Raw genomic sequence first — 23,946 nt, 5'->3', positions numbered from 1 at the left:
TTAGGGGAATATTTATGATGCCTCTAGCGCCACCTTGTGCCACATTTGCATCTTTTTTTACGCAAATGTGGCGTTAAGTTAGCATTTCCCACACACCATATTTACAAAGTGCTGCAATGCAAGCATTGCACCACATTATGCCTGTGCCAGGCAAAATGTATGCCAGGGGAGCGTTCCCACATGGGAAGATCATTAAAATAGGCAGGCATTAATGATGCTGAAAGTGGCGCAGTGAAATGTTGTACATTTCACTGCACTAAGACAGGCGACAAGATGACGATTCCTTTGAAAACAATGGGCCTCCCTGTGCTTTTCTCCATTAGCACCATAATTTATGGCACTTATCCAGCAAAGCGCCACATTAGCGCCATAAATTATGACCCTAATGTAGACATGACTGCCATGGAGCGCCATATTGTAAATATGGTGCACGCATGGTGCTGTTAGAGGGGACACAATGGGGCACTAGAAAAGTGGTGCATCATGAAAGATGCACCACTTTTCCATTAATATGCTCTTTAGTGTCCTATAAATGCAAACTACTCGATTCTGTTGATTCCGCTTCTGTACGTGGGAGCAGCATTCCAATCTCCCTAATTGCTGGTCAAGCCACGGTCTTCTCCTCCTTCATACTTCAAGTAGAGGGAGAGAGGTTGTTAGGGCATTCTTGTTAAATACTACAGCTTCTCCTTTCTCGGTTTGGGTCCCAGCCTTTGAATGCCCTCAAGTCGGCTGATTTATTTTTTTTGCTATTAACGTTCCCTCTTCCCTGATGTGTGTATTAGGCCCAATTGATCCGCTGTAGCTGTAATGAGTTTTAATTCCCTGCTTTATTGCTACCCTCCGTTTCTTTTTCACGTGGTGCCAATTTATGTGGGACGAGGATTGGGAACACTATTTATTCTCCCCGATTGAAGATGTTGCTGTGAGTTATAGTTACACATGCTCTGTTTTTCAGATTACATTTTTTGGGTTTCTTTTTATGTTGTGTGAACACAGGGTTTCAAAAGTAATATACGTATTTTTTGTTCATAGCTGTTGTTTCTGTAAGGGCAATTAAAAGATGTCTTCAATCATGTTTACACCAGCAACTGAGTTTGGCGGTTCATTGGTGGCTGGGCCTGACTCCTCCTGTATCATTGATTTTTCAAACTTTGTTTCAGTGTTGATCAATTTTAGGGCGAAGCCTGCCAGACAGCGCAGCAGTCTGGTTTGCTAATAACTTTGTGGGGATTGTGAAAGCTTCCCTGAAACTACATTCTGCACGTTGCTTACCATTGGATTTGTGGTTTGTAACTCGCAGCCGCCTCATTGCTTTGTTTTAGGCTGTCTAGCTTGAGTTAGTCCATACCATGGAGCATACCCTGTATAGTGTATTCTTCCACCCTGCTGCTTTCTGTAAACAGGCCTGTAAATATTGCTTTCATATTGTCACATTTGCTGTGCATTCAAAGACAGATGTCAAGCATCAGCTCAGGGAGCTTGGCATTTCTTTGTCTTTCTCTGACTTCAAAGTGAGAGAATTTATCTGACAATCTTGATACTAAAGGAAACATTTTTTTTTCCAGCACACAACAAAATTAAATGTCTGTAAGTTAACTGTGCTGATATTTCAGAATATATCAGAATTAGGAAAGTACAAATGAAGTCCATTTTTTGTAACTCTGAAATGTGGTGGAAACAAATATTTGAGCATGATCAAATCATATTAAAACAGTAGATAATGACACTTTCACACATTATCGTCAGCATGCAGTAGAACTGTATGTCAGTGCAAATGTAATGGTCATTTCAGTTACAAATGTGTGGTCTGTAATGGCAGTGCACACCATGCATACTCAACAAAACACCACTCCACAACACTCTATCCCACTGTTTGCCCCTCCACCCTCTGCTACTCCAATCCTATCTATGACATGCCACTCCACTTTATGCCCCCCTCACCCCACTCAACACCACTCCAGTCTACCCATTTCACTTCAGATTATCTCAGTCTACTGCACTCCACTCCAATCCACTCTACTCTACCTCAGTCTACCCCAATCAACTTAATCCACTCCTCTCCTCTCTAGGCTATACCAATCCACTCCTATCTGCCCAACTCCAGTAGACTCCAATCTACCCAACTCCTCTCTAGTCTACCCCAGTATACCCCACTCCAATCTATCCCACTCTACTCGTCTTCCCCACCCCACCTCAATCTACCCCCACTCCACTCTACCTAAATCTTCACCACTCCACTCAACCCCAATCTACCCCACTCCATTCAGCTCAAATCTACCTCACACTGATGTACCCCAATCCTCCCCACTGCAATCTACCACAATCAATTCCACTTCACCCCAATCTACCAGACTCCACCCTACCACAATCTACCCCACTGCAATCGACCCCACTTAACCCCAAATCTATCCCACCTGTCTACTCCACTCCAATTTGCTGCATCTCACTCAAGTCTACCACACTCCCAGTCTACCCTATTCCACTCAACCCCCCTCCATCCTGTCACTCCACTCCATTGTACCCCAACCCTCTCTGCCCACTTCCACACAATGCACCCTACTCCAACCAATTCTACCACTCAAATCTACCCCTCTCCAGCTCTATCCCACTCCACTTCAACCTACCCAATTCCTCCCCAATCTACCCCACTCCACCCCAATTTACCCCTCTCCAATATACACCAATGTACCTGATTCTACTCCACCTAATATACCATACTCCACATTATCCCACTCCATTATACCACAATATACCTCATTCCAACCTAAGCCATTCCACTCCACCCCAATGTACCCCAACCCATCTAAACCGACCCGCCACTCTACCCCAATCTATCCCACTCCACTCTATCTTCCCAACTCAAATCCAGTCTACTCCACTCAAGTCTACCTCACTCTATCCCACTCCATCCCAATCTACCCACTCAAACCTACTCCACTCCAATCAACTCCACCCTACCCTATCCCACTCTACCCCACTCCACTCAATCCCACTCCAATCCACCAAATATTCCCCACTACTCGTCTTATTTTATTTCACTTTGTCCCAATTTACCCCACCCCAATATACCCTATTGTACCCCAATCTAATGCTTTTCACTCTACTGCATTGTCTCATTCCACTTCAATCTACCACACTCAGCCCCACCACGCTCCAATCCACCCCAATTTACCCCATTCCACTGCACCCTAACCCACTCCAATCCACCCAATATACCCCACTCAAATATCCCCCACTGTACCCCAACCTACCCAATTCCATTCTAATCTGCCCCACTGTACTCTAATCTACCCCACTCCACTTTAACTAAACCAATCCCACTCCAATCTACCTCACTCCAGTCTACTCCACTCCAATCTACTCCACCCCACCCCACTAACATTTAGTCATGAGAACAGCAGTCACACAAGAGTATGACATGGCCAAAACACGCTGTGAAAGCCAACAGCTCTCACATAGGCGAGACCTATTGGCTTTGTCAATGCTTCTTGATACTGGCTCTGCAATCAGTGTATAATTTGTAATAAAAAAAAAAAAGAAAAGAGTGAGATACAAAAGAAATTAAGTGCCAGGTGCCAAATATTTTTCAGGTGTCCACTGCAGCTCCAACCATTGTTGCTGGCAAATGCAAGGACAAATACTACCCACTAACACTAAAAATCTCCCCTTATCCAGATCACCCAAAGTGCTAAGAATGGCCTGGAACGAAGTAGTGTTACTGTTTTTAAAGGTATATTTACTTTTTCTTTTTTTTTTTTAACAATTATACTTTCTCAGCTCAAAAATAGGAAGACAGTGCCACCTTCTGGTGAGCTGTCATGAGTAAGTACCAGTGTTAAAAACCAGAATTAGGTACCAGCAAACACTGGCACAAACTAAGCATTGGTTTAGCTACAATGACAGTATGGGTTCTCCACTTTGTTATATTGCTTTTATTCTGAAAATCATGCTCTGTGTAGGTTGCTGTCTCCTCTCTGTCCCCTCTCTTCGATCTAATAGGTTGGACTCTTGTGTGTTCAGTTTTTGTTCCAGAAGATGTTTGACAAAGAAAGTATTCAAACATAATCAATCGTCCATCATCATCTTAAAATGTTGGGCATGGTGCCTAATGTATCTATAATTCTATCTATAATTGCTATCCCTAATTCAAATCGTGATCTCCTTAATTTAAATTGGTGCACACTCGTAAATACTTAGCTTTACAATCTCATCTGATCATTCTGGTGTCCATCTTTTGCAGGATATCTATTTGAACATCCATGTTTAGGTCCTGCCTGAGACACACCATGAACTGTCACTTGCAAAACATTTTCTTTACATACAGGGGCCTTGGAGCCAGCCCACTCAATCATTAGCTTCATTGTCAGTCATATTTGCCGGGTTCTGGTTGGTCAGTGCATGCTGGCTTCACTTTGCGTTTCCCCCAGCCCTGGAGCATGGACCATGTATTGCTGCTGCTTTTAGGAGCGTTCCTTCCACTACTTCTGCTTTCTGTCAAGGCCTATTTGTTTCTTCTTCTTGCAGCATTTCGTAAGAGTGTATGTATTTGTAGGATGTTACGTTTTGCATTTCACCCTCTCCCATTCTATTCTTCAGTGCAGGATAACACCAGCAGGCAATATGTTGTTATTGTTGTTTTTAACAAAGATTTCATAACATATTAATTGGATTTGACCTATTGCTAATAAGTAATCACTCATTTAGTCTGTAGCAGCGTCCTTTTTTGGTATGTTTTTCATGATTTAAAGAATGTCTTGGGAATTATTAAAATGTCTCATGCAAAAACAGGCTATATGTTTGGTTTGCACGCTTATGGGTTGGATAGATCATTCTAGAGTTATACAAATTAAATTGTAAAGCACTGTTTTGCTTCTCTGGGGCTCCTGTTGTGCTTTCTTCCATAGAATAATGTGCACACTGTAGCACAGATTACCATACTATACAACGACAGGCCTTACCATACTAAATAATGACATACCATACAATGACCGGCCATACCATATTAGACAATGACAGAAAACACCATACCTTACTCTACACTGACAGGCTATACCATAACGTACTATACAGTGACAGGCATAATGTACATTATGACAGGTCAGAACATAGTCATACCATACGATAAAATGACAGGCCATATTATACAGTAGGCCATGCCATACTACCCAATCACAGGCCGCATCACAGCACGACATACCATACTATACAATGACAGCCTATACCATGAAATAACAGCCCATACTATACCATGACAGGCTATACCATTCTATACAATGACAAGCCATACCATTCCATACTATAAAATGACACGATTGTATAATAACTTTTGTATGATACAGCCTATTACCTTATTATATACACTATGTGAATACTATGTTATACTAATCTTTTTGTACAAAAGTTGTACAATATTATTTTTGTCATTGCTTGTTATTGACTGATAATGCAAAGCTTTGAAAATGAGTTGCATTTATGAGGTCATAGCCACTACAGTGTGCATGATTCCAATGTTGTCATGTGCAATTGACGCTTCTCTGTATAGATAGTTTATGCCATAAGTCCTCCTTTGCTCAATGTTAATATCATCCCTCATTTTTGTGTGTGTGTGGATGCATGCCTAAATCTGGACTTTGCATGTCTTCTGCTTCTATGTTATCAGTACTGGACTCATGAGGGTTCCGACCCAACAGGCTTTACTGGCGATGGTGTGTTATCTGCCATTGGGTGTGATCTGTTGTCAGTATTAGCTTTAGGTTTCTAGACTTTGAGAAGAGTGGACTATCTGCTGGTTACCTGCTTTACCAGGCGTGGAATACTCCGGATGTTATTGTTCTTATCCTTAGTCTCTCTGGTGCTTCTTCACTTCTGTGTTCATTAGGCTTTGGATCACACTGTCCGACTCTTATTGTATATTGTTTTTCGATAGGGGTCGGTGACTGAGGTATATGTAAGATCATATATTAAAATTAGATTTAAATATGCCCACTAGGATACAGTCTCATACAGGCTTTGTGATGTCAAATATGCCTTTCCCAATTGTCTCATGAATGTATTTAACTGAGAAGGACCAGTTTAAAGCAGTCTCTCGATGGTGTCTCGCTGGCTCTCTATATTTCGCTGACAAAGTTGTAGAAGACCTTGTTTGCCTCATGTTGGTCCTTTTGGTGAGTTTTAAAAGGGTCTGTCCGACTACTACCTATTGGTAACTGATCGTCTTCGACCCAAGTTAAGAGAATGGTACATTGTCCTGCCCCTTATAGGATTAATGTCTCTTAAATGTGGCAAAAAAAGCCGCCATGGAAACAGGACAAGTAGGTGGATAGTGGCACAAGCTCGGAACACCTGTAGTGCAGTGGCACTATTACCCTCTCGTCCCTCCTCCGGAGAAAAGGCTGAGCTTTAGACTGGTATGGAGATAAGATGCTGCAGCGACAGAACACTGGATAAATCAATGGGCCAGGAAGAAAAGTCCCATTAGTGCATGTTGACCCACAGCAGGGTTGCAGCTGTGCTTGCTTTGAAGTCACACTAGGAATCCTGGGAGTATCTAGAGGGCACTCTGGCATGAGATGGAGAAGCCTTACCTAATCAATGGTACTGGCTAATTTCTGCAGACTACTGCAGCCTTGAAACACCTTAAGAGACATTAATAAACTGCATGTACCATATTCATGCATAATAAAAATGAAAAAAGGAACACAAACTAGTCTAACTCCAATAGCTTGCTGTGCAGGTGAAGGAAACTGAGCCCCATAATTATGGGCTTTTGGCGCAGGGCAGTGCAGTAAGTCACCTTACTGGGATCCCCGGTGTCCAAGGGAAAGGACTGAAATGCACCATGTATATAGCATATGTCGCATTCCTGTCCTTTCCCTCTGCCCTGGCACCGTTTTGGCAGCCTATCGCTAACACAGGCACCCTTGCACCATAGTGCACAGGTGCCACAATTGCATACACAATTGTTTTTGTGCAGGAAGGGGCACCTTCCGGCAAAAACAAAATCCTGGGAGGCTTTTTGCTCTTATGTGTGCTGCAAAATGCAGCACACAGAGAAACAAACAAGGAGAAATATAGATTATTTCTCCTGGTTGTGCCTCCTCTAGGGAGGGGTAAGATGTTGGCATATCCCCAGGTTTTCAAGGTCTTGTAAATCTGGGGCTGTGTCAAAATCCATGGGTATTGCATTGGAACACCCACCACAATGCCCACGGAATGCCCCCCAGATGCAGAGTAGGACAACACAGCGATTTGATGTGCCTTGCCTTACTCCATATCTATATGGCCACGCAAAGCCACAATTTCAAGGTTTGCACCACAGTTGTGTCACGAACAGTGACACAATGGCGACTCAAGTGACTCAAGCTTTGTTGGGAGACTGAAGAAAACGATTTGAAATTGTTAAAAGGAGGGAGTGGACACCCCTGGCTTACAGATGTCTGAAGACCCGTATTGCTAAGGTGTTCTTGGCAGAGATGGGCAAAGGGGCATGATGCAGTGAGACGCAACACTTCTTTAGGGGTCCAATTTGGTGAAGACCCTGCATCTAAAGCATAGATCATTCCGATTTCCTCTTCATGTTTTCATGCTTATCACCCTCTGGTGAAAAATCTGTTTTGTCTCATGAACTCCATTCTGAGGTTATTGCAGTCAGTGTGCCCTCCACCTTAACCATTCTAATGGTTTCTGTTTGAGTCTTCTGGACTTCTCATTTGAAAAGGAGGAGCAGACACAAACTTATACAGTTACAAATGCTTCTCACTTGAGGTTTGACCTGCAAAGCAATTCTGTGGCAAGAGCCTCTGGAATCCATTTTCCTCCCTAAGGTGCAATAGATACCTGCGTTCTAGCTCACTTCTCCTAAACTGGCCAGGATTAAACCTGCATGTGCTATGACCGGAGATTGACTTATCTACATGCACTGCTGCACAGGGCCGGCTTTAATGCTGGAGTGACTATCTTTTTTGGTGACCCCCTTTCCACAATGACTACCTTCTCCACTGATTCCCTCACTACCACGCTCCACCAGTGCTCCATATCTCACCTGAGCCCCCTCTCACACGCATGTAATTAGCTTTTAGCACTATTCGTACCAGTGTACGGTGTAACAGCACTTTAAATCACACACACATTATACAGACAATGAATCATACATGTGTAAATCACTGTGTAGAAAATGTTACACAGGACAAAGAGGATTACAAGGTATAGAAGTCACATGTCACCAATACAAGTAGGCAGTATATTTTAAGAGTGTTTGGCCTAAAGCAAAAACTCTGGATTTAAACCGTACCACAGTAGTAGGGACTGGATTTACTAATAGGTATGTATTACTAGATAAACTAACCCTTTTTATCAACACAAGCACATTGAAAGGCTGGGAAGGGGGGGTGGGGGGGCTATACCATGCAGTTTGCATGCAGCTCCTTGATGACGGTTCATAGGTCACTTTGCCATATTAGGATTGCAATTTATGAACTGCAAGTAACAAAAGGATCTCTGTGACAAAAGCAGTAACCCACTGAGCTATCCACATAAAATACAGTTTTGTGATCTGCCTGGTACATGTTCTGTGCTGCAGTGATATTAACACTGAGCTACTCGGATGTATCATAACTACCACAAGTCAAAACGTACTCTCGCCAGCAGTAACGTTAGTCACCAGTTACCTTGACATTTATATTGTTGCCTGAAAACTGCCCGACACACAAGGAACCCTGCAGCAACGGCTTTTAAACAGACAAGTTACATTGCACTACTTATTGCAATTAATTTGTTGGGTGGTTATGCCTTCTAGGCGCGAACTATAAGTTACATGACCATGTTTCTTACAAATGCTATCTTCATTGTGGTGTCCTCTAGGGGCTGTTCTAAGCATTAGTCACATCAACATATTAAAATATTTGTGGCATGGAAACTGGTCTCATAATGCTTTGCAGGGCATTACTTTTACAAACATGTTTGCTCATAACTCGGCCAATGGTTTTCCTAGGACAATGGGACCTCCTTCAAAACATTGACCACAATGTGCTCAGTCTACATGATCTCCTAGTCCCTCATCATGTTAGTGAGGACTCCAAAATAATAACCTCTACCACCATTCATTATCTTTTTAAACTTTCTCATGGCTGGAACTTTTGTTTTACAGGTAGAAGTTATGTTTTATAGGCCTTGTTTGAAATATCACTGTAATAGTCTTGCTAGCCTTGAACATGTGTAATGCACTATGTCCTCTGGGGCTAAATACATGGTTACACTGCATTGTTTTCTCCCAAACCTTTTTCATGTTGTTATCCTCTCTTAGGGCTGACTGTATGGTTAAATTACCATGTTTCTTCCAAATGTTATTTTTACAGTGGTTTCCTCTAGGGGCTGTTCTGAGCATTTCAGTCAACATACTGTAATATTTGCGGCACGAAAACTCGTCCCATAATGATTTGCAGGGCATTAATTTAACAAAACATTTTTGCTTATAACTTAGCCTGTGGTGGTCCTAGGACAAAGGGACCACCTTCAAAACGCTCGTCTGTCTACATAATCTCCGAGTCCCCACATCAGGTTAGTGGGGACCCTAAAATAATAACCCCTCCCAACATTCAGTGTCTTTAAAGCTTTCTCATGGATACAACTTTTGTTTTACAGCTGGGAGAAGTTTTGTTTTAAAGGCCTTCTTGGTAATATCATTGCAGGAGGCCTGCTAGCTAGAACGTCCTCTAAGGACTAAGTATATGGTTGCACTGAATTACTTTCGCCTGTTTTTTTCATGCAGTTATCCCCTCTAGGGGATAACAATATGGTTACATGACCATGTTTCTTACAAATTATGTTTCTGTTATGGTGCCCCCTAGGGTCTGTTTTGAGCATTACAGTATAATGCCAAAAGTTTATTGCTGATAAAGGTTTATATGATATTTGTATATGTTTTAATAGTCTCTCCTTATTACATTTATGACCATAGTTCAGGCCAACCTAACATCCTTACTATACGATGACTGGTTGAACACTCAATATGTTTGGGTGACCCTTCTAGTTTATTTCTCCTCTGTGGATGTCATGACGTTTTTTTGAAGAATTGTTAGCCAGCCAGCAACTCTGATGGTGGGGTGATGAAAGCTGTATTCTGTTGGAATTAGCATGGCAGACTTGAATTCGGATGCTAAATGGCACCATTTTCATTTTTTGCTGCCGATAGAGGAAGTAGGTCAATGGAAGTGTTTTAGTTACATGCAGGAATTATGTGGCAGGAAAAGACGAAATTATGAGGCTGGGTTGACCAATTTATGTGGCAAGAAAAGTCCAGCTATGAGTTCACAATGCCAATAGCTCTAACTCAAGCAAATGCGAGACCTATTGCATTGCATATGCTTGTCTACTTTTATATCAATTATCTGTTGTTAGCACTATGATTTCCCAGGTGGGTGTTTTACTAGTAATACATTACATTGCAGTTACCTTTGCCAAACCTCATTTCCCAAACAACATTTTTCCAGAACAATCTACCATTTTGCGAAGGTCAAAGCAGAACAATTATAATTTTTATCGTATTACATTTGTCACCACATCATTTAAGGAACCTTTGACAAAACAAAAAATAATGATAGTATATTTAACTTAATGACAGTATATTTACAACAGTGTAATTTGGGTGTGGAATTGCGGACGTCCACTGTAGTGGTTTTTGCAGTTAAAGGACCTAAAAAACAATTAAAGAAAAAAGTTCCCAAAGCTGTGGTAATTCTGCTCAGATAATGCTGTGATTTAGTTTAGGATTTCTACCTCGCTGGGCTATACGTTTTCTTTTGTTTACAGAATTGCCAGGTACTTACCTGTAGCAATAGTTTTAGTGAGATTCACATTTTTTTTTTAACCCTTCTGCCATATAGTGCGTAGTTTCTGAAAACACCTTATTTTCATAAATGTTTGAGTGTGTGTCAATATGACTCGAGTGACGTTGACCCAAAGCACACAATTCCCTATAACATACCCACCATCTTCAAGTTTGTATTTTTGAAACGTAGCTTTCTGCTGTGGTAAATTCAACTATTATACAATTGTTTCCCCTCAGAAAATGGTTCTGTTATGACCTCATTCAGGCATTTTTTCCCCAAAAGAGACATTCCTATCAAATATTCTGCTCCAATGTTTGCACTGCAGCCAGATACCATGCCCCCAAAAGTTTAATAAGATATTCACTGTTAAATTGTGTTTTAAAGAGCTATTCCACAACTGATTATAACTGTCCTCTCTACTACGGGCATGGTAAAGAACATAAAATTGAAAAATACTTGACAGGCAATAAACATTCCCAGCAGTATTTTTAACTGACATAACTGAAAGAAAACAACATTTTATTTTCGATGTTTCCCCTAACATTGTACGACATCAATGGTAAAAGACAAAGATACATAAAAACAGTAAAATGTTTATTTTCTTAGAAAAAAAGATTCAAAACGATTGTGATCACACGTTTGCATTTAGCAAAGCAAATACTGCAAGCTGAGTTCATAGTTAAGATGCCTCCTGTAGTACTGGGCAAATGATTTGCCCTTTAGGGACCATCGGCTATGGCATCATTTTCAGTGATCGTATGGCAGACAGCAGATTTTTATTTTATTTTATTATTTTAAAGGTCCGTGCCCTTCTAGTCGGGATTATTGCCATTAACAACACACATTCCCTCTCAAAAGTTCAAAACAGTCAACTACCGATGGGTCACCAGTCAAATCCTAATTTAGCTGACGACCATTGTATTGGTAAAATAGAATGTCCAGCGTACATGGACTTATTCCGTTCCATATAGCAACACCACCTTGTTAAATAAAAAACAGTCCACTAGCCTCAGTAAATTCAGTGTTGTCTCTAAAATGAATCAAAGCAACTTGCTGCATATTGAAATGCGGAGCAGTGAATGGCGGCCATTTCTTCCATCTAGCAGCATCAACGAGTTCCTTTGAAGACCAACGCCATCTTAATTCCTTGGCCATTAACAGCAATGACAATGTGCAGATGCAAACGCCAAGGACATGATCCCTCTGTGCCATGTAGTGTCCACTGTAGAAAGTTCCAAGTGACCGTCTGCGGGTACATCTACAGTATGTACAAGAGAATTTTCCTGCTGCCACACAGCACTATGTGATGTCTTCCTCCTCTGAGCAGTAATCCCGCCCCTTCAAGAAACAAAGAAGGAAGTTAGATTCTGATAGTGAAGAACTGATGATATTTTAAAACATTTAAGACAAACTGGAGATGACTTCATAGCAAATGTAGGAGATTAAGCAATGTTGTTACTATAACCGCTATGTTCTTCTGTAAATGGTTAAACGGATTGGTTGGGCCATATTTCCTCATTCAATATTTTACAGGCTAGCTACGAAATCCGCTAACATTTTCTACAAGTTGCTTCTGATCAATAAAAGGGACTCCATTTTAAGGCCACTTGTTATTAAGTTAGTCAAGACACCTAACAAGATACATCTATACATGTACAGATGTTATGAACTTGTTTTCATTTACCCATATACAGTCAACATTGATGTATGCTTCAAAGGACAGAACTAAAACAAAGTCTTCACACAAAGAAAGATGCGAATAAAAATGCCTTTGCATTTAATCTGTTTTATTAGTGTTTCATACCATTTTACTTTACTCCTTACACTAGAGTAAAACGCTCTGCAAAAGTTAGATTAAAAAAATCTCTATCAGTTAAAGAATGCTACAGAAGGGAAGACGTTCTCTTTAAAACACATTACTAGTACAAAAGTTTAGAACTCTGTAGTCCACTCATAAAAACTTAAGAGGAGATTTAGGCTGAGCTATTAGAGGTGTCCCCAAAAAATACTAACAATATTAACGTTGAGGTAAGAGAGAGCAGGCAAGAGACAATGGTCATATCAAGGACACTCTATGTAGGTCTGAAATCTCTATAACAAATCTGCAGTTGCTTCAACCTGAACAGACATGGAAGTCTTCTCTCCTTTTGCCGCTCTAAGTTGTACAGTGCACAATTGCTTGTGCCCTTGCAATTTACTTGTTTCCTGCAGGTCTCCTTGGTCTCCTTCACTGCCAGATTCCTTCAAACTCCGAGTACATTCTGCGTTCAGCAATCAAAGTACCCTGAAGTTCGTGGCTCCTTTTTGCATTTCCCAATCTCTATTTGCTACACTGACATAACAGCACACTCTTAGAAACCAATAAAAGATGCATTATGTTCGGTTTGCTCACTCACAAACTCCACCACCAACGCCATTTTGTTTCTATCGCTGGAGTGACAGAATCATGCCAGCCTAGACTCCACTTCCATTAAGTTTATCGCCTTTAATTTTTTCATGCAGTAAGTGTAGGGACAAGAACAGGAATTTCGCCCCCTGTTATTCTTTCAATGAAGATCCTGCCTTATGCATCAAAATTACTAACTCTGCATATCTCTCCCGGGCATTGAAGCTGTGAGAGAAGAAAACAGCCTTTCAGGGATGTGTCTGTTCTACTGCTCCAGGGAGGGTTAATAGTGAAAGTCATTCTCTGCTTCTTTTGATATTTGCTCAAATTTCTCCAATCCAAATGCCACAGTCAGCCTCAACCATCAGGGTATGTTTCCTTAAGCATATCACCATCGTATCAGGACACCTTTCTGCCAAAGTTCACATATGGCAATTTCCTATACATACATCAGCAATAAACGTACCAGGTGGGGCTCAAATGTCCCTGTGCTGTAGTAGGTTTGGATGGAGATCACCCTTTCTGCCCAAGTACTACACATAGTCCTGTCCCCTTGATATACCTCCATACAAAATTGCTGTTCAGAGATTTTCATTTTTGATTTGTGTTTTTGTATCATTAGGGAAGTAATTTAGCTTGGGTAGAACATTGCTAATTTAGGCCTATTTTTTTCCTGGACGAAATTTAAAAAAATGTCAGATGTGTTACAGTGATGATGTACTATTTCAGGAACCATGAGACCTATATACCTCATTTTAGTGTCAAAACATAAGTTTTGGGGGGTCAAGTAGTCTTGTAGAGAAATAAAATAACTCCTCAGAGCAACCCTTTAACCATTTTCCAAAATGGCACCTCTAGAATGATGTGTTTTAGCCATCATGTTGGTAACTTATTTTCATATTGTTTTTGTTTCAGATTTTCTGTTGATTAAAATTCATAAACATAAGAGAAGCAGGTGGAGGCAGAGGATTTTGACCTCCTGAGAGTGTTGCTTACTACAAAATTAGAGGACTCCTTCAACAAAGAGAAATGTGTCATATGCCAAACTAATCCGAAAGAAAAACATCAGAAGTGGCTGGACAGAAGAGAGTTCAAGATGCAGCAGAAATACGGCAAGATGAAGTTCACAAAAGACTGAAACTGATAGATGAAGGGTATCAAATCTTTTATCACTGTAACAAGTGCTACAAGTGTTATACAATGGGTAAAAGCCTGGAAAAAATTGTCAAAAAATAGCAGAAACCAGTGAATCACAACTAGTCTTCTGAGAAAGGGAAGACAACCAAACCCAATTCCCATCCACTTAAGAGATCGATGCCTACCGTTCATCCACCTTCAACAACTGATCAGAAAGCAGAGGATCTTCCATGTGTTATCTGTGGTTTAGCCAGAACAACAGCCAAAGGGATTGATGAAAGAACAAAGTACAGAGGAAGTGAGTCTCAAAGTGCAAACATGCTTTCTATTTACAGCTAGTTTCTTCCAGGATGAGGATTCCAGACGAGTAGCTGATCTAAACAGTGTGGTGTAATTAATGTATTTGCAGGGGATTTGTATGCCCACCCGAACTGCATGTGTGCATGCATTCGAAAATATTAATATACAATGAGCTCCCAGCAGCAACGTAACCGACAGCCTTCAGTTAAGTTTGCACTGTTTGAAAAAGTTAAAAAGCTGATGAAGTTTTAAAGCCACTCTTGAGTGTTGGCTACGGTTTCACACTCAGTGAGATCAGAGAAATAATGGTCAACATTCATGAAACTATTGATCCAAAAAAGTAAAATTAAGATTTTTCTGGTGAGAATGTACAATGACAGAATTTGTTTTTGTCAGTCTAACAAAAATAATGAGCCACTTATGGTGTTCTCAGCTTTTTTGACTCCTGAAGTTCCTGCCACCAAAATAAGATCACAGAATGCAGTAAAATCAGCAGGGACCTTTTTAAGAAATGTCCTGAAAGATTTAGATTTTGGACTTCATGACAAATTTTGTGATCACCCATAGCTCTGCAAATCATGGGAGAAAGCAAGAATGCCTGATGTTGTCAACATTGTTTTACATCACTGTTTAATATCAGCAATGGAAAACTGTTACAAACTTAAGTTCGGAACAGAAGCCGACAACATTGATGATGGCTTTGAAGATATAAGGGAAGAAGTGGAAGACAATCCCATGAACCGACAAGCTTATGCTGTGCAAATGTACTCTTTTCGAAATCACGTTTTAGAATTACATCACAGCAAAAAGAAAACTCTGCTACACATGATGACTGCCCACGCAATCTATGACAAGTGCAAGCATACAGAGGTTATTATATTATATTAGGATTGGTTTGTCAACAAGTTATAATGACATAGTTCAGAGCAGGAACCTGTTAGCAGCTCATGCTGTAAAGTCTTGTGAATCCGACAGCATACCACTTCCAAGTCATTTTATCAGGAAAGGATTTACAATTGCTGGGCTTGATAATTTTGATTTTGAAGACCGCTCACAGGATACTGCCATGGCGCTTTTTCAAGACTGCCTAAGTAGCTGCTGGAAAACAAGATGTGTCAGTTGAAGGCATAAACAAACTAAGCTATATACTTATAACCCAACTGCCTTGCCAACGTATGCAATATCACTACAAGCCATCAACACGTCCCAGTCTACCAGAAAGTTTCACAGTGGCTGAGGACATGGATCTTCTTCTATCTGATGCTGTGGTATGCAAAGCTGATTTAACTGAATTTATCATATTGCTTATTCCGTGCGGACTGAAGGATGGAGAAAAGCCAGTTCCTCTGTGAGCTGGAATTCATGCTCTGATACTGGAGAATACTGTCCACTGAATAAGGTTGAGTTTTTACCAGTAATCCCATCTCCAGTCACAAACTATGCAACATTATACACAGCTCTAAATAATTTCCAAACTGTGCATGCTCAGGTTGAAAACCAGCCTATCCTGCCAATTTTCTGTATTGTAACAGCCATTTTTATGAGCAATCCAATAGAATTTGATGAACTTTATCCAATGATGGGCATTCTACACATGACAAAAGTTGTGCTGCAGTGTGCAGGAAGTTATCTCAGTGGATGTAGCTTTGATAATGCACTTATTGAGGTCGATATCTTTGGAAGCAAAACTTTCCATTCGATACTGAGCAGAGCTCATTATGTTCATTCATTAGAACGTATGTTCATCATATCTGAGGCTATAGAAAACATTGCAATGGAATGCTTTCTGGAACAAGAATGACAAATTAGGTTTTCCATAACTTATTCTCAGATGTGAAAAAGGCACAGGTTGCACTTCCTTCAAAAGACATAATGCAAAGCCAGGCAAATGTTCAGTACACTCAGTTCCAAATCAGAAAACCAAGTTTGTAGAGTTTGTCAAAGAATGTGAAGAAAAATCTGAACTTTGCTAGTGCTGGGGAAATGTTTAACGCATGATAGCTCTAGTGAAAAACTTGAAACATGCTGATTTGGAAGGTGATTGAGAGCTTAATGTGAAGAGTGTGGGGTCACTGATTACTGTGTTTTGCGAATTTGATTGCATAAACTACCTGAGATATGGTCCTGCTATTTGGCAAGAATGAAGAAGCTAGGTGTGAGAAAACCACACATTTACAGAAAATTCATCCAAAGACATTTGGTGGTGAAAGACAGAGGGAAAGTTCAATGCTGTGGCTCCAGATATGAAACTGGAACAGACGATCCAGAGATCACAGCTCCAAGGGAATTGGTCAGATATGTGAATATGATGCTCAATGGCAACTAGTTTACCATTAAGTCCTTTCTATTTGGAATGTTTTCAGAGCGATGACAAATTCAAAATTAATGGACCACCATGAAACTGTTCCTCACCACAAACCTGTGGGAAAGAGAGGGGGACGTTTTAATCAACATGTTGACAGCCTTCTTCATTTCATGCAGCAGCAAGGAAGCCCCTTTGAAAATTCAATGTCAGGACTGGAGGCGAGGATTACATATTTTTCTCTTCGCTTTATTTGAATAGCAGCCAAGCGGAGATGAACAAACTACATTTCCCATGAACCCTTGGAAACCACAGAAACAAAAAACAGTCAACATTTCAGTCTTTGCTCCACCAATAAGCATCTGTATCAGCATGAAAGTTTTTCCGAGCTGTCTGCAACCCCTCTTCTTCGCTGCTCCGCAGCCGAGCTATTGCTTAGGGTCCTTGTGACCTATTTTTTTTCTTCCTCTCATACTGTTTTTGATGTATATTAGCGCATACCGTGTTTCTTTACAGGTATCGGCTGCGGGAGCGTCTTGGGTGCTCCTTCCGGCCACTTCAATAGTGATTTAGTGCAGTAACGTGCTAAGGGCAGATGAGGTCGCTTCCTCCTGCCCACAGAGGGCCACGCGTGACAGCCGTGAAATGCACCGCTCATAACTATTGGCCGCATTGGTGTACAATTTCAGTGTATTTCATTCCGAATCACCAACCTATCGGATGGCCTATTTTCTGTCTCCCTGCCTGCCCGCCTGGAGCTAGACACCTCGCAGAGCAGCTGGGTCTGTATCAAGGTCATGAAGCATGCTGCATGCCCTTTTTCATGGTCTCACAGTCCACGGAACACCAGGCCCATGCGGGGAAGTGTCCGATTAATGTAAAGGGAGTCCGGTGTCACTAGGCCCCCACAAGAAGCCTGATAATGGAGCTGAGACAGCCCCAACCACACATACCTCTCTAAACCCCCTGGTAACCCCGGGACTATACTGCCCAGAGTAATTCACACCTCCCTGGTCACCCCAGGCCATACACGCCTCAATAGCGTTTTTGGAGGGCGACTCCCCAGTTGCATGGAGTATCGAAAGGGCCCACTGGACCTCCACAGAAGAGGAACAGATAACCTTCCTCCCCGGGGATGAACATTTCTGTGGAATTATGAATGCCTCTAATTGGTCGGTGGTACAACAAGGTGGCCCCGCTGAAGCAGAAACTCAAATACTATGTGCAAGGCCTCCCCCCACACCTCCTTGGGTGGGAAGACCCCATAGGGCTGATGACCCTTTTACCTCCAGGCCCCCCCCACACCTGTGGACACCCTAAAGCATAAAAGGGACAAGGCCAGTGCAAATCTAGAGACATTTGCGCACCTTAACCCGGCCTTCATAGCTCGCCCCAACCTGGCAGACGAGGCAGTCCCAGGGTCATCAGGAGTTCACCCCCTAAACCCTTCGTCTCCCGACTTCCCAGCTAGGGACACAGATACTTTCTCCTCAGATAGGGAGCAGGGTTTGTGGTCCCAACTATGGCGCCCCTCCCCACAATGCCACCCAGCAGAGACAGCGGAGGGTCCCTCACAAGGCCTGTCCGACATGTTGGACCCGATCTCCTCCACCCATGCTCTCGCGACTGGTCCCCAGCAGGATCCTAAAAAGGGGATTGATAGGTTCTGGCGGTCATGCCAGGATAAGCTCCTGGACGTGGCTGTCCCGCTTATCCACATACTAAACATGGCGCAGGATGTCAAGGCTTCTGGCACTATAATTTCCCCAAAGGTGCTGTCTGACTGGACTCACAGAGCTCTGATCCTTCTGGGGAACTTAAACTGCACAATCTCGACAGAGAGACAGCGTTTGCTTCTTGTTAAGATCGATCCCAAATTGGGAGATCTCACCACACCCGTAGCCGGTCCGATGGCCCAGGGAGGCCTCTTTGGGGATACTTGTGCCTGTGAATTAGGGAAATTCTTCCAGACCTTTACATCACTGGATAAGGCCCAGACATCGGTCAAGAGAATATTCACTCCCTGGGTTTTCACTGGGGCTAGTCACGGCAGGGGGTGCTTGGCCAGCTGATCACAACCACAAGCCCCCGGCAGGAATAACACATCCAAAAGGGGACATTACTAAGACGTCTCCAAGTTTGGGACGTGCTACTCCACCAGCCCGTATCCCAGACACAGAGGAACCTGCAGTGGTCAACAAGGTGGATTTAAGAATTCCCAAGGTGAGTGTATAGTTGGCCTCCCACCTCAGGGTTGGGGGCAGGCTTTGAATGTTACTATCCAATTGGGAGTCCCATACTTCCAACTCACGAGTTCTTTAAACAGTGCAGGGTTGCCACATAGAATTTTTCAGCTCTCCAGTCCAGGTGAGACACCCACCGCAGGCATTGCAAAGATGGACTCTGAGGTTTTCGACTTGCTGCACAAGGGAGTGATTGTCGAAATCCGGCCACACCCTTCAGGATTCCAGAGCAAAATCTTCCTAGTAGAAAAAAGGGACGGGGGCCAGAGGCCATTCATCAATCTCAGAGTTCAACAAGTGACTGGTTTGCCGCCACTTGAAGATGGAGGGTACCAATCTTCTTCGAGACATACTCCAGCCTGAAGACTGGATTGTGCGTCTGGACTTAAAGGACGCCTACCTCACTGACCCAGTTTTCAGGCCCCATCAGCAGTTCCTACAATTCCAATGGAGGGGGTGGACTTTCAAGTTCACAACACTTCCTTTCGGCCTCTTATGCCCCCTACTGTTTCATCAAGGTCATGAGACCAGGGGTGGAATTCCTCAGAGAGCGAGGGGTACGCCTCATTGACGGCTTGGACAACCTTCTTCTTATGGGCCAGTGCCCTCGACTCCTCACGTCCTACCTTCAAATGGCAATTACATTCCTGGAGTTCCTGGGCTTCTTCATAAACATCCAGAAGTCGGTCCTCACCCCTACTCAATCACTGGTGTTCCTCGGTTTTGTGGTGGAGTTGGTTCGAGCCACCCTCAGCCTTCCCTCAAGGAAGATCAACAAGATCAAGGCACGAACTGCGCAGGATGGCATTCAAATCTTCCACTTCCCTCTGACAGACAGCCAGACTTGTAGGCCTTTTCTCGTCCTCCTTTCAGGCCCTATTCCCAGGGCCCTGCCATTATCGGGTACTCCAGCAGCTCAAGATGAGTCATCTCTGTCAGGGACTCAACTACTCCCAAGTGGTTCCCCTTTTGGAGGATGCATGGAGGAGATACAGTGGTGGCTCTCTCACATGGAAGCATAGAATGGGAGAGTGATTTTTGGCTCTGTGCCGGATTTAGTCATAGAATCCGATGCCAGCGGTTCGGGCTGCGGCACTACTTGCGGGCAAGTTTTCCACCGGAGGACAGTGGTCATCGCAAGAAAAAGCCATGCACATCAACTGCCTCGAGCTCCTTGTGGGCTGGTTCGCGGTCAAATGCTGGACCAAATCCCAGGCAAAATGTTGTGTCCTCCTGAAAATGGACAACGTAGCGGCAGTCCGTTACATAAGCCATCTAAGGGGGGCTCAGTCCAGAACACTGGCGGATCTCGCAAGGTCCTTTTGGGATTACTGCCTGATGAATCAGATCTTGGTAACGGCAGTTCAACCAGGTGGCCGACTGGCACTCCCGACACTTGAAGGACACCAGTCTTTGGCAGCTAGAACTACGCCTGATCAGCGAGATTCAGACACAGTAGGGTCCTTTCTCAGTGGACCTATCTGCCTCCCGGCTTGATCACCAGATCCCCAGGTATTTCAGTTGGCTACAAGATCCAGAGGCACTGGCCACAGATGCGTTTCTACAGGATTGTTGAGCAGAACAAGCCTGTGTCTTTCCTCCATTCGCAATGATAACCCGCCTTTCAGCACAGGTGAAGAGACAGAGAGCGGACTTGGTGTTATTAACGCTGATATGGAGGTCACAAGTATGGTTTCCAGTTCTTCTGGAACTTTCTTGGGCTTTTCCAATCCCTCTAAGCCAGTGTCAGATCTCCTCAAATACCCTAATGGCAATCCTCACATTCTGGTGGTACAAGCTTCACTACGTCTTATGGCGTGGAGGATTTCAGGGAACGAGGGAAAGTCCCAGGCCTTTTGTTGCAAGCTGCTGTCCTCTTATCCAAGGCATGGGCCAACACCACCACTAAGCGTTACCGTTCCACTTGGGCCTGATGTTTGAGCTGGTGTCATAGCAGACACTTGGATCCAGTGGGGGCAGACGTTGTCCACATCCTGAACTTTCTGGCTCACCTGGCCTTGGCACGCTTGGCTTACAGGATGATAAATACCTTCAGATCCTCTATTTCGGTAGGGCACGCACCTGTGGGGGATCAACCGGTGGGTGAACACCCGTTGGTGAGGAAATTGATGCATGGCTTCTGCTTATCACTCCCACCAGAACCCAGATATTCGGCTCTCTGGGACATCAACAGGACTCTTAACGTGTTCCTGTCATGGAAGGCCAACAGATACCTCTCGAGGAAGGAGCTATACGCCAAATTGACTACCCTCTTGTGTTTGGTGTCATGTCGTTGGATATTAAACGTCAGAGCTCTGGACCTTACAGGTAGAGTATTTACCCTGGACTGGGTGACATTTCATATATCTAGACGAACTAAATGTAATTCTCATGTGGTTTCTTAACCTTCTTTACCAAATTCCCCAAAACAATGTGTAGTTTGATGCATCAAAAGCTACAAGGACATAACGGCTGACATCCGTCCCCTTGAGGAGAATCAGTTACTGATTGCGCTCAGAAAGCTATTTAGGGCGGTATCTTCCCCTACTATTGCAAGGTGGAAAATGTTTGGTGCCCATTCGGTCAGAGGGGCCATGGCCTCCAAAGCATTCTCCTTTGGGGCACGTTTATAGCACATCCTTAATGTTGCAGACTGGTCTTCAGACTCGACATTTATGCAGTTTTACTTTAAACCCATTTGACATGGGGCGTCATTGGTGGTGGTGAAGCTTTAAACTAGCGTAATCCTCGCCTCCAGTCCGGACATAGAATGAAAAATGTCCTAGCGTTCGTAACAGAAAGTTTCAATTCTATTGAGGACACAGAGGTAAGGATTACCCCACCCAATAATGGTATTCAGAATTACCCCCGGCCTGTTTACTCAGCGTTAAGGTGAGAATGTTAGTTTTGATAATGACGGTTACAATTATATGTTTTGCAAATGTTGCATTCTACGGCATGATTTGTCAAGTTTCAAAATGTGGAGATTTTGGATTTAGTTTTTTTTTTTGTGATCCATTCTTTACAGGGTCTGAAGGATCCAAACAGGACTGAGGAGTAATCCAGCTGAATTAAGTCACAGAAAGAAAGAGGGGTTGCATACGGCGTGGAAGGACTTTCATGCTGGAGATTGACACTAATTGGTGGTGCAAACACTGAATTGCTGACTGCTTTTTGTTTTGATTATTTCCCAAGGGTTCATGGGAAACGTAGTTTGTTCATCTCTGCTTGGCTGCTATTCAAATAAAGCGAAGAGAGAAATGCATAATCCTCGCCTCCGTGTCCTTAATAGAATTGGAACTTTCTGTTACCAAAGCTAGGAAATTTTTAATTACTGAGACTGTGCAGCTACACCACTTTGTGACCAAAAAATGTGGATAACGATATAAAAACACATCTACTAGATGTCTTGGAACATGGATTAAAACTATGCGCAGAACTGAAGCAGGAGAGATTTGTATTGAAAGAAAAAACACTGTTTGACATAATCACTAAAGCTAAGTTTTTATGCTTTAATTGCCGTAGTAAGAGTTTAGTCCAACCAGCCACTACAAAACAGGTTACAAGAAAAACAACTTTCGCAAGCACATAAGAGAGATGGATGTAGCACATGGGGTGACTTTTTCAAGGACATTCTGTTGCATGATCATCTTCCCCCAAACACATTATTTGATGGGGATGTTACAACCAAACCAGTGAAGCACAAACTTGTACAAAAAAACCTTTCACCTGAAGAATTTAAATTCACAAAGGTGTCCTCATTGAAAACTGCTGTTGTTGTGGAATGTAGTTCACAATTGCAAATGGTCAAGATTTAATCTATGCAAAAACTTCGGAGAGGTCATTCAGACTGTTTTGCAAATATCAATGTCATTGAGCAACTTGCAAGTACTGCACATAGTCGTTGACAGTTAGTTTGAACTATCTGTCAAAGAATGTCAGACGAATGTCTACAAGTGGAAATTGCCTGCGTCAAAAATTCAACACCTATACCTGTGCAATTTGATAAGTTCTGGTCATCAACATCGAACAAGATGAACTTGGAGATGTTAACTCGCCAAAACATTGCTGATGCTTCAGTGAACACTGAATTTTCAATTAATGCAAGTGGAATGATCGCCAATGAGGTTGGTGTCTGCAGAGATATATTCAAAAGGGCCATACTGTTCAAGAACTTAACAGCAAATTGGAGGAATCGGACCTTTGTGTTGTGCGACATGTGGAGTAGGATGTTTGAAATGGTTCCAGTCAAGTCATGGTACTGTCAAATGGCACAGATATTATAGTGCTACTTAGATTTGTTGCAATGTTCATAAGTCAAGGATTGTCAGAGTTACTGATACATTACAGAACAGGCAAGACTAGACACTTAATCCCACTTCATATTCTGTACAAGAAACTTGATCCAGAGATGTCCAATGTTCTTATCAGGGCACATTTTCTTACAGGTGATGACACTATGAGCAAAATTAGAACAAAGCTTGGAGCGTTAACTGCTGAACCTGTGAAGTTTCTAAAGGGATTTGCTGAGACAAAAGAAGAATTTGACTTTGTGCATGTGTGGAAAACGAGTTCTGACTGTCACACATTTGACAATCTTCGGTACAGTGAGTTCAAGAGTTCAGTCCTGCTAAGTGACCTTCCACCGACATCATATTCTGTGCCTGGACACATTAAAAGAGCATTCTACTTGATCAGAAGATGTGTATATGTTTTGAATCATGCATATGTAGAAAACGATCTGTGTGA

At 42.6% G+C, this 23,946-nt stretch overlaps 1 protein-coding gene across 5 annotated transcripts in view; it reads right to left on the bottom strand.

Annotated features, from left to right (window-relative positions):
• Window positions 1-11,402: 11,402 nt before the first annotated feature.
• Window positions 11,403-23,946, bottom strand: part of C4_2H1orf21 (chromosome 4_2 C1orf21 homolog) — a 316,947-nt gene continuing 304,403 nt past the window's right edge. For all 5 annotated transcript variants that reach the window (XM_069231634.1, XM_069231635.1, XM_069231631.1 and 2 more), the window contains one exon: window positions 11,403-12,167. In XM_069231634.1, coding sequence (XP_069087735.1) covers window positions 12,129-12,167 — 39 coding nt within the window. In that variant the 3' untranslated portion in view covers window positions 11,403-12,128. The remainder of the gene's footprint in view (window positions 12,168-23,946) is intronic.

Source organism: Pleurodeles waltl, chromosome 4_2 (assembly GCF_031143425.1).
Source record: "Pleurodeles waltl isolate 20211129_DDA chromosome 4_2, aPleWal1.hap1.20221129, whole genome shotgun sequence".
Lineage (NCBI taxonomy): Eukaryota > Metazoa > Chordata > Amphibia > Caudata > Salamandridae > Pleurodeles > Pleurodeles waltl.
Note: the sequence above shows the minus strand (reverse complement) of the source record. Positions and strands in the feature narration are given on the sequence as shown.